The following is a 16,544-nucleotide window of genomic DNA, read 5'->3' on the forward strand; positions in this document are numbered from 1 at the left end:
ATTTATCCACGTCGACTCGCAGTAAGGAAGCCCATTCATTCAATATTGATATAGAGTCATTATAACTTTCAAAAATACTTTATAAGTTTATATACATGCAATAATGTTTAAGAATATTTTTGTGCATTAATGCATGTTTCCAACATTTTAAAATATCATTTATATCTATATATTAAACTTTAAATTAGAAAATTTATATTTACACATTTAATATTTTATCATTAATTTTTATTTCAATATTTCAATTTGTATATTATTAATTGTCAATATTTGATTATCACTATTCCTAATAAATTTCTACTCCTAGAATAATTCTAAATTTTTTAATCCCCCCCCCTCTCCATAGCGAATTTCTACATACGCTCTTGGGATAAATCATAAATTATTATATATATAAATTATAAATGTAAATCATTCCTCAGTATAATGGTTTATTGTAATTTAAATCAATGAAATGAAAAATATAATTTGTAATACGAATTCAACGTATATTTGCGATAATATTAAAAAATATTTTTTTGTTAATATACTATTTGATAATTAATTTTTATATAAGAAAATAAAAAAGCACTTTATGAAAAATTATTAAATTTACTTTTATTGCAAAAAAAAGGATTTATAAATTGAATCTTTAACGACTGCATACGATACAGGGTATCTCCCTCCCATCGTAGTACGTACTACAGGGTAAAATTCCGCACTTTGATTCAACAGGCCATAGACCGCTAGCTCCATGGTAATGTTCCTTTCCATCAATTTCAAAACCTTCCGGTGTTTCGTCCACACAAACATACTCAGCCCGAGCCTTTTCATTATCAATGGACATCAAATAACCTTTATATTCTTCAAACCATCCTTGTGGACAATGTACGTGGGCTGGTAGTATAACGTGAAGACAATGATTCCTCCTCAAGCAAACGGAACAAGCAGCTAAGTGTAAGTTAGCTGCGTTTGAGAGGAAGGGACCGCCCTCAGGGTAAAAATGGAATTGAGCTCCGTATATCTTGGATATAGTGCGACCCACCACTGCATTTGTAAAGTCTTTGCCCTGAATACGATTTGGTAGACAGATGTAGTTAAATCCACCTCCTGTTTGTTTATTGCTACCTCCGGCTACTTTTCCTATACATTTTTATTTATTTATCAATAATGTGTATTTGTGTATACAATCTTTTTGATAGCAAAAAATAATTAAGATTTAATACATTCTAGATTTATAAAAATTATAAAATATTTAAATTTCAAATGTATAGGCAAAAAATTATATGAGATATAAAAATATGGATCAATTTTATAGGTTATATATAAATATTTACCACTGTAAACTATGATGGCTCCCTCTGGACATGCAGTTTGTCCCCATCTAGTAAATACAGTACCACTGCATTCATTAACAGCTTTAGACGCTAAATTTTAATATTTAAGATGATTTCAATACTTTTTTGATTAAATGATTATTAATATATATTTTTTAAACCTTGACATGCTATTTCGATACAAGTTCCAGCTTGTCCAGGTTTACCCGTTTCACCTGGATTCCCAGGTAAACCTCTAGCCCCAGGATCTCCTTCAGGTCCTTGAGGCCCCATCAAACCTTGAGAACCTTCCTGACCAATTGGTCCTAATATTAAAATGTTGTAATGATGATCACACCAATAAAAATTTAATTTTCATATATAATGTATGATACAAAATATGTAATAGAAGTACTATAGAAACGGCTAATATTAATTTAAAAAAAGAAAGGATAAACATAAATAAATAAGTCAATTGTGTTCCTAAGAAGAAATTATAATTTGCTTAATTTTATTTTTTTTTTGATAAAAAAAATTATTTGATTACATTGACAAAATGTCTTATAACCGAAATGTTTTAAAAATTTGATAATAATTGGTGAAAAATTGTCATTAGCTGATATTTTTATTTAAATAGAAATGAAATTATTCAGAATATTGAATTTGTTTTTTTGCTTTCAATCAAAGTTTGAAGGTACAAATTGATATTTGATGGTAATGAATACATACATGTATAATCCCAAATTAAAGATTTTCTTGACTCCAAAGAGATTTTACTGAAACAATACTAGACCGTTCTCAGGAAATAGTTTGTAAGTTTTATGTAATTAGAAATCGAAGCAGCTATTAAGGCTCGATTTATTAAGTGAGCACTGAACACTAGAGGCAGCTAATAACGTATCCTTCCTTTAAGTATATTTACTAGTTACATGTGATACAAGTATTTTGTTATTGAACAATTTCGCAGCCTAACTGTAAGCCAAGGGCAACTCTTTATTGTTCTTATCTGGTAAAAGATGTAGTAGCTATAGCCGTTTATGCTCTCTGATTTTGTCCTTGGTGGGTTAGCAAATATGACCGATTGAAAGTTATCGATCAATTGTCGTATATTTCCTTATGCTATGACTAAAAAATGAAGTTTAGGAAGTGTATAATCTTTTATTAGTAGCGTCATTCGATAATTGGTTAGAAGAGCATATGAATCCTGATACTAATGAATATTTCATTAATCTGGAGGATATGAACAAGGATAATGCAAGATATTGAAGGAGAAAAATTAGATTTCCAGATCCCCCCCCCCCCCAGACACATTTTCTAGGTTTAATATATGTTCTCTTTTTATCCCTATTTCGTCTTGAACATCCCCGAATTAGTTTAAATGTTGTGGGGTATGGCATATTAAAGAATATACTATTATAAATCGATAATTTGTCTTCGATCCATGTAATCCCAGGAAAATCTCGTTAAATATGAATGCATATTACTTTTTTTCAATAATGAATTTATAGGATTTTTTTAAATATAATTGTCCCTTTGTAATTCATACATGATAAATTAATTTAAAAATAGGGCTGTGCTGAAAAATAATTTAGCATCATTATTTATACTCTATATTAATATTTAAAAAAAACCATCAGATCCTGCGTTTCCTGGTCTTCCTTTAGTTCCAGGCGAGCCCCGATCCCCCGGCTCGCCATCCAATCCTAGAGATCCAGGTGAACCATCAATGCCGGGCGGGCCGGGCAATCCTTTTTCACCAGGATCGCCAGTTTCTCCTAAATCCCCAGGACGACCATCTAAACCTGGGTTGCCTGGAAAACCTTGCGGTCCTGGATTACCCTAATAAACATTTTTTTAAAAATAATATTGATTAAATCAATTAAATTAAAATTAGTTCGAATATCATTGCTTGATATTATAGAGTTCATCTTCACTTCTAGTCGAAATTGAAATTGGGCATATTTTTATAAATCAAATAATAGTTTTAAGAGCGCTTACAGGAGGACCTGGTGTAAAATTAGGTTGGCCGTCTTTGCCTGGTGTTCCAGGTATTCCTTCAGTACCATCTTTACCATGACTCCCAGGTGTGCCATCTGCTCCATCTATACCAGGCGGACCTGGAGGACCCTATGAATATTTATTTGTAACAGATATATAAATGAATCTCAAAACAATTATAAATCTAATTTTTTAAGTTCTTTTTATATATATATATATAATAATAATGATTTAAGATGCTTTCGAATTATTGATATGAATCTATTATCAAATAGTATGATTTATTGGCAATCTTAGAAAATTCGGCCTTAATAGTAAAAATTACCTTTGGTCCAGGGTTGCCAGGTCTACCGTCTCTTCCTGCTCTTCCGGGAATTCCGTCAAAACCATCTCTACCGGAGTCTCCTGGTTTCCCGTCTTTCCCATCTCTACCAGGATCACCTGTTCTTCCCTTTACACAAATAAAATTTTATTGTTGTAAAAATTTAATATCATAGGGTTATTCATATTTATATTAAGCTTTTATTCATAAATACTTTTAAATCTAAACAATACCAGTTAAGGAATGAAGAAGTTTATAAATATGAATTAATTCTCAATTCTTATATAGATATTAATTAGTTATGAAACAATTATTCAAATTATACTGGTAAGCCATCTCTTCCAGGGGTTCCGTCTAAACCCGGTTTCCCTGGTAGACCATCTTTTCCTTTTTCTCCGTGGATACCTAAACGTCCATGATCAGAATCATCTCCAGATTCGCCTGAATCTCCCTATAATAAAGAAGGGAACTAAAATCAATTTTAATTACTAGAAAAAATTCCAATTATCATGAAAAGATAGCAACTTCTAATGTAGTATTAATAAATTTTTAATTAAAAATAATAATCTTACGATCATAAAAATATATCTTATTAAAAATTAAATTACTGGATCTCCTAGTTCGCCTGGAAACCCATCTTGACCAGGAATTCCATCCGATCCTGGCCGACCGTCACTTCCAGGTGCCCCTGGTCTACCGTCTTTGCCTTCCAAACCTGTATCTCCAGGTGGCCCCTAAATGTTGTAAATTTATATCATATTTTAGATTAAAATATCTTGAAATTTAAGGTCATTATTAATTAGTTAAATGAATATTATTAATAAGATAATTGTAAATAATATCATTTTTTAAGTTATTAAAACTAAAGATCATTTTAACATTTTCTTAAATAAATGCTAGATTACGTGAAGGATATAATAAAAAAGGTTTATTTATTAGAAGTATTGCTTAAAGATCTGCAATAGACGGGCCTTTAGCCCGCCCTTTTTATGGGCTGGCGTGGGCAGAGTTAAAAGATATTAACACTGGATGGGTGAGCAGGCGGGTTAGAAATTTTTCTTAGAACAATGGACGGGTGAATTTAAAATATTATTGGGCGGAATGAGCAGGATAGACCTCTATTTATTAAAAATCTATTTTATAATATTGCTTAAATAAAAATATATTAAAATAAAATAAATGGGGTGAATTTTAAAAAAATCTATGACCATGCAAGGGAGGGGGGGGGGGAGCGAGCTGGTTAAATTTTTTAAAATAATAGGCGACCGGGCGTTCTGGTTATAACTCTTCAATTGTAGACCTATAGTATTATTACTATTACATATATAAAAACAAGGGTCTCTCAATAAAATATATTTCATATTTAATAGATCTGAATTAAACTGAAATACCAAGAAGAAGGATCAGTAAACGCTCAGAATAAATAATAAAATGCTAAGAAAAAATACAAATTAAAAAAACTTAATTGCTACAAAAAAAATATAATTACTAAAAATATATTATTAGATTGGTATATAAAATCTTGAGAACTAGTACATTAATTGCTAATAAATTAATAGTAAATAAAATGTCTCCATCCTCCACCATGATCCCGTGAGTGATGATTAATAAAGCAACCAAAAACTTAAATTTCACTAAGACTGACTCCTTAAAACTTAAATTCTTCTATTAAAAATGTTAAGTAAGTAATGTAAAGAAAATAAATTAATAAATAAACAGTTGAGTTAAACGCGCTTTAAAAGAAAATTAAACATCAAATGAATTCTTACTGGTTGAGCATTTATTCTGTTAACTTCAAAAAAATTTCGCCTTTCAACATATTTAAATTCTGAGCATTGAATTACAGTTTTTTATCCTTAGCGAAATAATATGTTTAAAAATTAAAATTACAGGTGTAATAGAGTCAAGTCCTGATTTACCATCTTGACCTGGCTCACCTGAAGAGCCATCAATACCCGGCAATCCATCTTCACCAGGAGGTCCCGGAGTTCCATCCCCACCTGGTTCACCTGGTTCTCCCTAAAATAATATAATAAATAGATATAAATTCCTTTGATTGTGATTTGGTATCTAAAAAAACTTTTTTTTTGTAGGGGAGATCATAGCTAGCTGGCGCAAGGGGCTTATCGGTTCAACGGATTTTATTTAAATACCAGACATGTTTCGAAATTCAAATTTAATTATGCAATAGCATTGTATAATATGAATATTTGATGAGATATTTTATACCTCTCAGCTATTAAATTATTTTATGATAAAATGTGTTTTTTAGGTAAAAATCAAAAAGTTTTTACATCACTAGGTCGCATTAAAATATGAAGAGTTTAAAAATAATATATTTGACATTATATGAAATTTAAAACACGCTTTTCGTATTTCAGAAAGTTTCTTAATCATATATCATGTTTAAATATATTTCTAAAATATATTGATTATTTTAGTAACTAGGTGCTAGTAGAATCAGGGCTAGTCGGATCAATCAAATTTTGCATACAATATAATATATTATATTGTATGATATAAAATAAGTTTATAGGCCAATATTATATATATATATATATTTAAATCAATTCTATATGATGACTACAATAGAATTTAGAAAAAAATCAAAAAAATTTATTAAAAATTTTACACATTTTTTATAATTCACATAATGTATTTTGTCATTTTATATGAATAATTTTTATGTACATGGTATATTATATAAATAAAACATTGTCCATGAAAATAATGGAATAATAATATTAATTATCCTATGGGAGACTTAATTAAATATTGAATCTACAAGCCCTAGGTCTGGGGCTTGTTGGTGTAAAAAATTACTTTTACTAGAATCAGGCGCGTACGCAGGAATTTGGTCTGGGGGGAGGGGGGGGGAATAATAAATTTTTTAAAGAAATATTATTGTTATTTAAAAATATCAAGCAAAAATTTATTAGGACTAATAACTATTTCTAATAAACAATTTTAAATTATATGAATTATAAAAAAATTATATAATTTATTTAAAAATATCCGGGCCGGGCCTGAAAAATTTAATTTAAAAAAAGCCGGGACAAGCCTAAAAATTTCTTTAAAAAAAACCCGGGCCGGGCTGAAAAAAAATTTTGAAAAAAAAATCCAGGCCCTGCCTTGCAAATTGTATCTCTGCGGGGCTCTGTTATTCTTCTTAAAAAAGAGAGTGTTCTCTCATTAGTTTACTAATGGGAAGAGTTGCTAATATATATATAATCATTTTAATACATTGGGAATAAAATCTAAAATGTGTTGGAAATTATACAAAGTATCCATAGCATTTTTTGGGACTATATCTTATTTAATCTTTTAAACATAGTTATTCAGCGAATAAGGCATCAAACAAATATTATTTTTTTCCTATCACCATCTGAAAAAGATTGGGAAGGCTTTTGTGGAAGTAATATCTGTAGATTGGCAAGTGCTGCATGATGAATTAAAAACCATTCATTTATTTGGATTATAGTTTTATAATACTTTTCTACTGATCTTATACTAATGTTTTGATGATGAGCTTGCCTTGCTGCAAATCGAGTGAGACAAATATTAAACACATATAGCTCTCCTTTTGACTCAACAATAACATATAAAATTGAAATTCTTCATCAACATTAGCCCTAATTTCCTTGAGTTCTAATGAAATGCTCTCCGCTATTCTCATCTTCTTAATCAAGTCAATGCCATGTTTTTGAAAAGTATTACATAAAATAGTTGTATAATTAAATAATACATTCTAATGAGAAAAAAATTGAAATAAGTATTGAATCCAATAATTTTCTTGCTTCTGAGGAAATATTTCTTTCAGGCCATTGTGATATTTCAGTAATTTAATAATCGGTTCTTCTAACTCCATAAAAGCTGTTACTGCTTTATGGCGGAGACTCCATCTCGTTGGACAAGCTTGCACTTTCTTTCTCTCTGTTGGACAAGGAGTTTCAGAAAAATTATTATTTGACTAGAAATATGAAAATTGTAGATAAATATTACGCCACTAGAAATTTGAAAATAATAGTTAAATATTACGCCAATGAAAACTTGAAATCAAAATTAATTGATAAAATAACTTAATAGATGAATGTGATAAATAAATGTAATATATATTTAATATGAGATAGGAATAAATATTAACAAATATAAATTAATATAAATTAATATAAACATTAATATTTCTGAAAAATATATCCGACATCTGCATTTTTTGGTTTTGGGAGGGGGGGGGGGATTTGTCCCTCTGCCCCCCCCCGCTGCGTACGCCAATGGTTTGGCTATCTTATTCTATTTTATAAATTTAAACATAACAATTATTTTAGGATCTATGATGATTTTGACAAATATTGCACCAACTAACTCTGGTAGTATATAATGTTAAATCGCTCCACTTGAGCCAAAAGGCTACAATATATAGCTGAAAAAATTACGCAAAAAAGGCTTTGCATATCCTTTTAGGGTTATGCCTAGAGGTTTTAATATAAAAAACATCGTTACAGTAATAAAAAACCATTCAGAATATTATTTCTTATAATTTAAAAAAATTCTTTTGTCTTGATAATAACTAACTGGAGTTCCAGGGCTTCCAGAACGTCCGTCTATACCAGGTAATCCATCATTTCCATCTCGCCCATTGGAACCAGCCTCACCTTTTTCTCCATCTTTTCCCGGTGACCCATCTAACCCAGGGGCGCCCTTTATAAATAGAATTTTACGTAAATAAATGAATGTTAACAAAATAGATCTATGCTTAAATATTTAATTAATTTTAGATAAATTTAATTTAATTTAATTTATTTTAAAATAAAAATATTTAATGCTACATCATTCCCGTCAATTCCAGGTTTCCCATCTGAGCCAGGGCTACTATCTCTACCTGGGAATCCAGGCTGCCCATCTCTTCCCGGTCGACCAGGTTGACCGTCAGACCCAGGATTTCCAGAATCTCCCTAGTTTTATTTTTTTCATATTCATAGAAATAAAAAAGTGATATGATAGAAATAAATTGGGTGTGTAATAATGTAATAATAAACTCTATAAAATTTATACCATAGAATTTAAAATAACTTAAAGAATCGTAATAGTTTAAGTCGGTCATTTTATATCAAACATTATTGTTTACCCTTTTTCGCAAAAATTACTTCAAAGATTAAAGATTATTTGACCGCAACCATTTTAACCCCGATCAACTAGATTATCAGTGATAAATAAAAATTTCTGACAATATCCATATCATTTTCCCCATCAATCCAGTTTTCCCATTGTTGCTATTATGCAACATGTACTATTTCAATTTCATGTTAAAAAAATATCTTTCACTACCTAATCTTTTTTAATAAGGTGCTCCCTCTGATTTTTTTTTGCAACTACATTAAGGGAAAAGGAAAAAAATAATTTCATTTCCTCAACAGCATATTAATTGCGGCTTTTAGATAAAGTTTGAATATATTCCAACATCTCTTAGGGTCTTTCTAAACAAGACCGTTATTTTGTTCCGTTTAGTTAGTAAGTTAAACCATAAATCATTTATCTTCCTTATATTATTTTTGTTTTCTTCCCCTAATATATCCCTAATTCAATTTAATAAATGTTAAGTAACCTTCATCTAGCCTTTTTATATTTCGTATGAATTGCTTCTATAATGGGAGAATCCTGTTATACCCTCTATTTCTATATTTTTGTCACTATCTCAAAAATGTTTGGATCTAATTGAAATACCTCATTTAATTGTATTCAACGTATACGTTTCTTGGCTACAAATTTTACCTATATTATTCAAATTGTGGCTATTAGCTTTCGCTTTGTATGATTATCCTACCCTAAAACTTCCTGATTCTGTTAACAGATAAATAATAAAGATATGCAATAAACCTTTGGCTTAACTATGATCTCAGCGAGTTATATATTTTTTAAAATCAACCAGATTCTAATGTAGAAGAGACATCACGCGCGTTAATTTGTAATTCTATTTAATCATAAATTCAATCTTCGTTTACCTCACCAATTCATTTTTATTTCTTATTTTTGTTATACCTTCGGTAGCCAGATTAAGGTACGGCAAATAAGTAGCAAACAGATTAAAATATTCTTATTTATTTTTTAATGGCTCTCTTTGGCTAATATTTGATTAATTTGGCTTAAATTATTCCCTTGATTAGTTTCCCTTTCTTTAAACATTGTGTTTTTTTCTTTCCTTTTTTAAATTATAACAATTTGTGTATATAAATATCTTACTATATATTTATATTTTAAAATAAATTATAACTTTATATTTATATTTTTAATAAAATAAACCAGCACTAATTGGAATGTTAATAACATATAAAATTACTTACTGGATCTCCATCTTTGCCAGGTATTGCATCTATGCCCTGTGGGCCGGGATTTCCATCTCTTCCAGGAGGGCCTTCTCTGCCAGGTGGCCCGGGGTAACCATCTCTTCCAGGTGTTCCCAAACTACCAGGACCTCCTTGTATACAACATTCTAATTTTCAAAAATTTAATATTTTTTTAATTACCAATCGAGAGATAATAATATTTAATGAATGAGATCTTAATTAATGTTTTAAAATAAGTTTCGATATTTTTATTGCTTCGAATATTTAGTATAATTATTTTATAAAGAATAAAGATAACAAATGAAGCTTTTCAAGAGATAAAATCTTATATTAACCTTTCTGTCCCTGAGGTGCATCTGTTTTATATACACCAGGATAAAAACGTTTAGATCTTTTAAGTGTAGAATCCTTATTTTTGGCGTTTATATTATTCAAGAATCCTTGAGTGAGATATCTTTTCTCAATTTCATCATCATGGTCATGGTTTTTTGCCATCAAATCCATGTCGTTCTATTGTATATTATTTTTTATGATATTATTATATTTCAAAATTAATTATCAAATTAAAAATATTTTATAGTTCTATCTATATTCATAATTAATATTATTTTTAATGATAACTTTTAAAAACAGTAATCCGGTATTGAGTTGGTACACTTGACTCTTTTTCGAACGAATTTCGTCTACCAAATTTGCCACCTTTTTCTCGTGATCAATCTCCATTTGATCCAATTTTAGATAAAATATAGGCAAGATGAGGCAAAATCCCAAAGTGCCAGCTAAGATATTTCCCATCAAGAGAGATTTGCAAAAGGATTTAATATCGCTTTTCAATTTTTTCCTCCTTATGTGGCTAGAATTGTCTGAACTATTTGATTCTTGGTAACTATGTGACTTGGACATATTAACATTTTTTGTCAAATTGCTTGAAGCTTTTAATAAAATGAAAGAATCGGGTATTTCTAATAATGAAGGAGATTTCTGTCTTCCATCATTTAAATTTTCTTCTCCCATTTGTAGGAATTGTTTAAAATAAAATTTTGAAAAATAAAATTATGATTATTTATAGAAATTTGATTTTTTAAAATTTATATATTGTTTTATAGAAAATTTTTATTTTTTTTTCTCTTTTCAATAATTAGAGCATATCTTATAAATCTACAAATCCTTTAAATGATAAATTTCACTATTTTATTTTATGTCATTTTTACCATATTAAGGTACTAATTAATATAAAATGATGAAATTAAAATTAATTGTGTCAATAGCAAATTCTTCTTTATAACGCCACAAAAGAATTATTCTCCCTTTTTATTTTTTTGTAATCATTTTCCTATTCACTTTTTTCGCTTGCATTTTCTATAATAATCATATTAATTGGGTTAATCAAAACATCATAAATAAATTTAATATCATACATCATAAAATGCACTAGTGCCGCTGGATGTTTAGTAATAAGTCTAACCAGGACACACACTTAATGCTGCATCCAAAACTTGTTTTAAAATTTTATAACTTCAAGAAAACCTGTTGTTAAAGTAATAAAAATTTCATAAAATTTAAAAAAATATATTTTGGCCATATTTTTTGATTTTCTGTGAAAAAAGCTTATTTCGTGTTAGCGATTAAGTTTTTGAATCAATTTTTTTTAAGCGCTTGTAGTGTTGTATACATAAATCACGATTTATACATTTTTAAAAAACCGTGAAATCAAGATTTTAGGGAAAAAAATTACCAGCCTCAAGATTTCACTTAGAGATGGCAAATCGCTTTCTTTTGACCAAATCTCAGAGTTTTGGTAATTTATTTGGCTAAAATCTTGACTTAGGCGTCGTTTTTATCGGAAGCCCCTCTTTATCGGCTAAATCAAAACTTTATAAAACGAGAAGCGCGGTTTGTAACAATAAGCGCAGACTTAACAAAATATAAAAACTTTTTTAAAATTAAACTGCAATACTCAAATACTTTTTCTATTTAAAAATATACTCGAAAAATGTATTTCAAAACAATGTTATTTTATTATGCAAGCAAGTTTATCATGTCTACAAGACACCAACATATTAATCAATAATATTCATAAAAATATTAATAAATAAAAAAATATATGTAGCCCGTCTTTTCTGGCCAATCGATAAAGTACATTTGTGTTTAAATGACCTTTAGCATCCACAGAAATTAAATGTTAAGGTCCATGCCATTTGTAAAAAATATAAGTACTAGAAAATATATCATGCGGTATAATTTTTATAAATTCTAACAATAAAAATACAGTATTTTAAATATTTAGTTCTCTATAATAATAAGTCCATAGCAATCGGACATAGGACAAAAATATATTAAATTAATGTTCTTCTTCTTTATCATGTTAAATCCCAAACCTAGTTGGGGTCTTTAAAATGTGTTCATCCTTCTATATGGCTCGGCTTTGGAAATGTTCTTGTGGATTTGAGAAATTCAAGTTAGTTGCGGCCTGCCTCCAGTTCATTAACCGATAATTTCAAGATCAAAAACTCGCTGATTCACATTAATTGATTCTGTCAGCATAATCTCCGTCTGTTCTCATTCCGACAATAGCTTGATAAAACCTAAACTCCTTCGGATCATTCGCATTTCAGTTATATACAGCATTTTCTTCTCGGCTGTTTGCAATGCCCATGTTTTATACCCATTTAACAAGACCGGTCTGACGATGGTCTTGTCAAAAAACAACCCTGATATGCTTTTCCATTTCATCCAACCCTTTTTCCTGGAGTTGACCTCGTCATGACAACCTCCATCTTAATGTATTGTAAATCCAAGATAGCTAAACTTTTCAATTTTCGGGTATTGAGCAACTTGCATAGTTCCTTGACACCGATCTGCAACTTTTTTGCCAGATATATTGTGTAAGAAGAGCTGAGGCGGAGGCCATATTTCTCCAACCTAACTGCACAAGTACTTGCCTGCTGTACTGTCATTTCGGTTCTCGTATATCACGATGTTATCTGCATACAACGTAGATCAAGGTGTTTGCTTCTGCACGTTCTCAATTATAGTATCGAGGAAGAGAAAGGGGCTTAACGCTGAGCCTTGATATAGCCCAATTTCTATACGAAAAGACCTTGAATCTACACATTCTTCTAACCCTTGAAACGGAACCCTTGTACATAGCCCTCCGCTTTTGCACATGCACCACCAATATCAGATTTCTGGGTATGACATCTTATACCTTTCCTAGGTCTATGAACCCACATGCAACTCCTTCCTTATCTCCCAATATTATTCCATCAATGTTCGTAGGGTAAAAATTTGATCAGGAACAGCCTTGTCCAATATTATATAAACTAGTAGAAAGCCCGTCAAAAATGACGGGGAATGAGATTTTTATTCATTTTTTACGATAGATGTCATGCCAGGTTCAAGCTCAGAATATTAGGAAGCATCCAAGATCTTATAATTTTAAAAAAGTTTATCAAGCCCAGCTCAACCCTTAATAATTTGTAAAAGATATTCCCAAGTCAGATGCAAGCTAATATTAATTTTGAGGTTCCAAGCCCAGTCCTACCCATTATAATTTTGAAAATTTTTTCCCGCCTCGGAGATAGTTAAATTTTTAATATCATCACATGAACGGGAAATATATGATTTACCTATTAGTCTAATATGGAAAAAAAATATGTAAATTCCGTATTAAGGGAAACTGGGAAGGCCTGGGCAACCACTTATTAGAGAATCATGACAAATAAAATAAAAGTAACCGACTCTTATACTTTTTTGTAATATGATCAATATCTAAAAAATATGTTGTTTATTATATAGGGTTATTGTTGTTTTTCAGATAAATTTAATGTATGTCATGCATTTCTGAAATTATTTGTCAAAGAATTTGATAAGGGATACATATTTTTTTATGTTAAGTAAAAAAAAAAATTCTGTCTATTTAAATTACAAAAATGTCATTAAACACTAATGAAACTTATATGCAAATTATTTATATATTTTTTAAGATATTTTTTTTTATTGACATATAAATTTCAATGACATAGTCATTGATAAATTTAGGATAATTTTTTTAAAAAATAATAAGGATTATTTATTATGTATTTGATAAAATTAAGAGCAAATCCTTGTTGACATTTTAATTTTTGATGGAAAAAGCGACAAAATAAATCTGGGCGGTCGTTTGGAGAGGAAATAATTAATGTATAATTTTATATCATTTAGGGTTGTAGATGAAAGTGATGACGGATTAACAAAGCAGTGTACAAAACACATTACGTCCTGATAAAGATAATATGCCTATGCCTTGGGATACTGGTAAAAGAAGAACGCAAAATGATATTTCTGTCAAAGTCAGCATTAGTATCCCCTTCTAAAATAGAATCTTGAACAACAATGTTAACTCATCCATAAAACGGTCGTAAGTATTGTTTTAAAGGCCACGACAGAACTACTGCATATTTTTCCATTAATAAAGTTGATGAAATTGGCCGTACTGTACATTCAAGTTTGAACATTCCTCTAAATATTCATGAAAGTTTCTCAGAGAATCGGATAAAGTAATATTTATATTAACTCCTAGTAAAGTGAATGATAGTACAGAATTAAATGTATATATTTGTTAAAAAAATAGGCGGAGGCATAAGGACTGTGGTAGTGGTGATAGTATAATTTGGAGAACTGGGTGAAAATAAAATAAACATAGATAAAGACATAAGATAAAAAAAACAAAATAAACCTCCAGATCAGTTCATTTCAAGCGTAGTTCTTTATTATTTTGTCTACCAGTAACTCTAGAACGGGTAAGGTGTTTGTTTAATCGTCATTATTTTCTTTGCTTATCTTTAATAATAGATTCATCATGTTTTGTAGCAATGTGAGGGATTAGGGTTAGCCTAGAGAAATAAAGAAATCAGGCAAAAATATAAATAAACCATTGTTGAAATTAAACAAACATTAAAATAATGTAAAACCGGTAGATGGGTCAATATTAGATGCATATTTCTAGTAGTTGGAGAGCTATCATCAAAAAATTTTTGGGGGACTTATCAAGCCTATTATGATATTCTAAAAGTTAAAAAATAACATGAAGAATGTAATGTTATTAAGATTATGGTTAATTAATTGTAAGGTAATTAAAAAATAAGATTAAAAAAGGAGGGGAAAAAAGAAGGTATAAATTATTATATTATGAAAATAATAAAAATTAAATTAAAGGAATTGATAAGGTTTTGAGAAATAATGGTTAATAGATAATAGAGATAGAAAGAAAAGAATGAGATAATAAAATTAGTGATAAATAAATTCATTAAGGGAAGGGAAAAAATAAAGAAAGAGTTATTTATAAGGATTGGAGATTATAAATAGGTTAGGATAAGAATATTTAAATATACTTGGCTATCTTCTTAATTATTGGTTATGAAAGAAAAATATGAGTATAAAAAATTGTAATGCAAGTACTGACAAATATTGTGAGTATGTTCAAAATAAATATACAAGCTGAGTATCTTGTAGAGATTTCATTAATGTGTAATTGATAATATGAGATGGAAATTGATAAGGTAATCTAAAAAGTAAAGAAAGGATTAAGTGAAATAAAAAGTTTTATTCATATTTACAAAGTTGATGGAATATTGTTTTTATCAATTTAAAGACGATTTTTCAAATCTCTCAATCCATGTTAGGTATGTGTACACCATCAATTCTCGAAATTCCATTCATATGTTTGTATAAAATAAATAAATACGTACCGATGACATGACGTCACGATGACGTAGTGAGGACATCGGAAAATTATAATATAGATAGGTTGAAAAACCCATTGGTCAAACTTAGAATCAGTGATGCAATGATACCAACTTTTTAGACGATACTGGTTCTACCGATGCCAAAAATAATATTAATATATTTATTAAAAAAGTCAATATTTATTTCATTATATATTATAATTTATCCTTATGATATTTATAATTAATTTATGAAATAAAAAAGAAATATTTAAGATGGCCTTCTTTCTTTCTGATTTATCGATTTTAAAAATTTTATATTCTTTTTTTATAAATTCGTAGCTTGTGTATTGGCCATTAATCGTAATCAGGGATGGGGGGGGCTAACCCCCCGGGATATTTTTAATTTTTTTAGTCCTATTTCCAAATTTTGAGGAGGGGCTGAGCCATCCCCCTCCCCCGTCAAAAAATTCCCATATTTTTACAAAAGTGTTAAATTTGATTCCCTCTTCTTCTTATTATGTATATTATAAATTAAAATTTTTATATATTCAAAAAATTTAATAAATACATTTACATAAGGCATAAAAAAATTAACAAAATAATCCAAAATTCCATATTCATAGCCTATGTTCCTTCATATCTAGAACCGCGAGATACCTTATATATTAATAATTTAATACCTGATGGCATACTTTAATTCCCTGTGATATTGGAATTTTATGTGTATTGATATTTTTGTCCCCAATAATAATTAAGCTCCATTGACGAGAAAAGAAAATTAATATTCACATCTATCCAAAAATCAAAGTATTCATACCAATAATCATGGTATCAACAAATTGTTCCTTCGGAAAACAGGCTAAATTTCTTATCAAATAAA

General features: G+C 29.2%; 1 protein-coding gene across 1 annotated transcript; it reads right to left on the bottom strand.

The window, feature by feature from the left end:
- Positions 1–457: 457 nt before the first annotated feature.
- LOC135923459 (collagen alpha-5(IV) chain-like) lies at positions 458–10,953 on the bottom strand. The gene is made up of 14 exons (XM_065458210.1): positions 10,578–10,953; positions 10,292–10,466; positions 9,954–10,102; positions 8,442–8,567; positions 8,188–8,313; positions 5,506–5,634; positions 4,224–4,349; positions 3,941–4,066; positions 3,619–3,744; positions 3,294–3,422; positions 2,927–3,134; positions 1,478–1,621; positions 1,317–1,406; positions 458–1,122 (listed from the first exon to the last, which is right to left on the bottom strand). The coding sequence occupies exons 1-14, from the start codon at positions 10,857–10,859 to the stop codon at positions 632–634; spliced, it is 2,427 nt and encodes an 808-aa protein (XP_065314282.1). The 5' UTR covers positions 10,860–10,953; the 3' UTR covers positions 458–631.
- Between the last annotated feature and the right edge of the window lie 5,591 nt (positions 10,954–16,544).

Source organism: Gordionus sp. m RMFG-2023, chromosome 2 (genome assembly GCF_954871325.1).
Source record: "Gordionus sp. m RMFG-2023 chromosome 2, tfGorSpeb1-WG-v2, whole genome shotgun sequence".
Classification (NCBI taxonomy): domain Eukaryota; kingdom Metazoa; phylum Nematomorpha; class Gordioida; order Chordodea; family Parachordodidae; genus Gordionus; species Gordionus sp. m RMFG-2023.

Bases quoted from the DNA above. Each gene is read 5' to 3' on its own strand.
- LOC135923459 (XM_065458210.1), bottom strand. From the start codon at position 10,859: ATGTCCAAGTCACATAGTTACCAAGAATCAAATAGTTCAGACAATTCT. The intron at 8,568-9,953 runs GTAAGTAATTTT...AAATAAAACTAG, and splicing joins CTGGCAAAGATGGAGATCCA to GGAGATTCTGGAAATCCTGG. The intron at 5,635-8,187 runs GTTAGTTATTAT...ATATTATTTTAG, and splicing joins CTGGAAGCCCTGGAACTCCA to GGAGAACCAGGTGAACCAGG.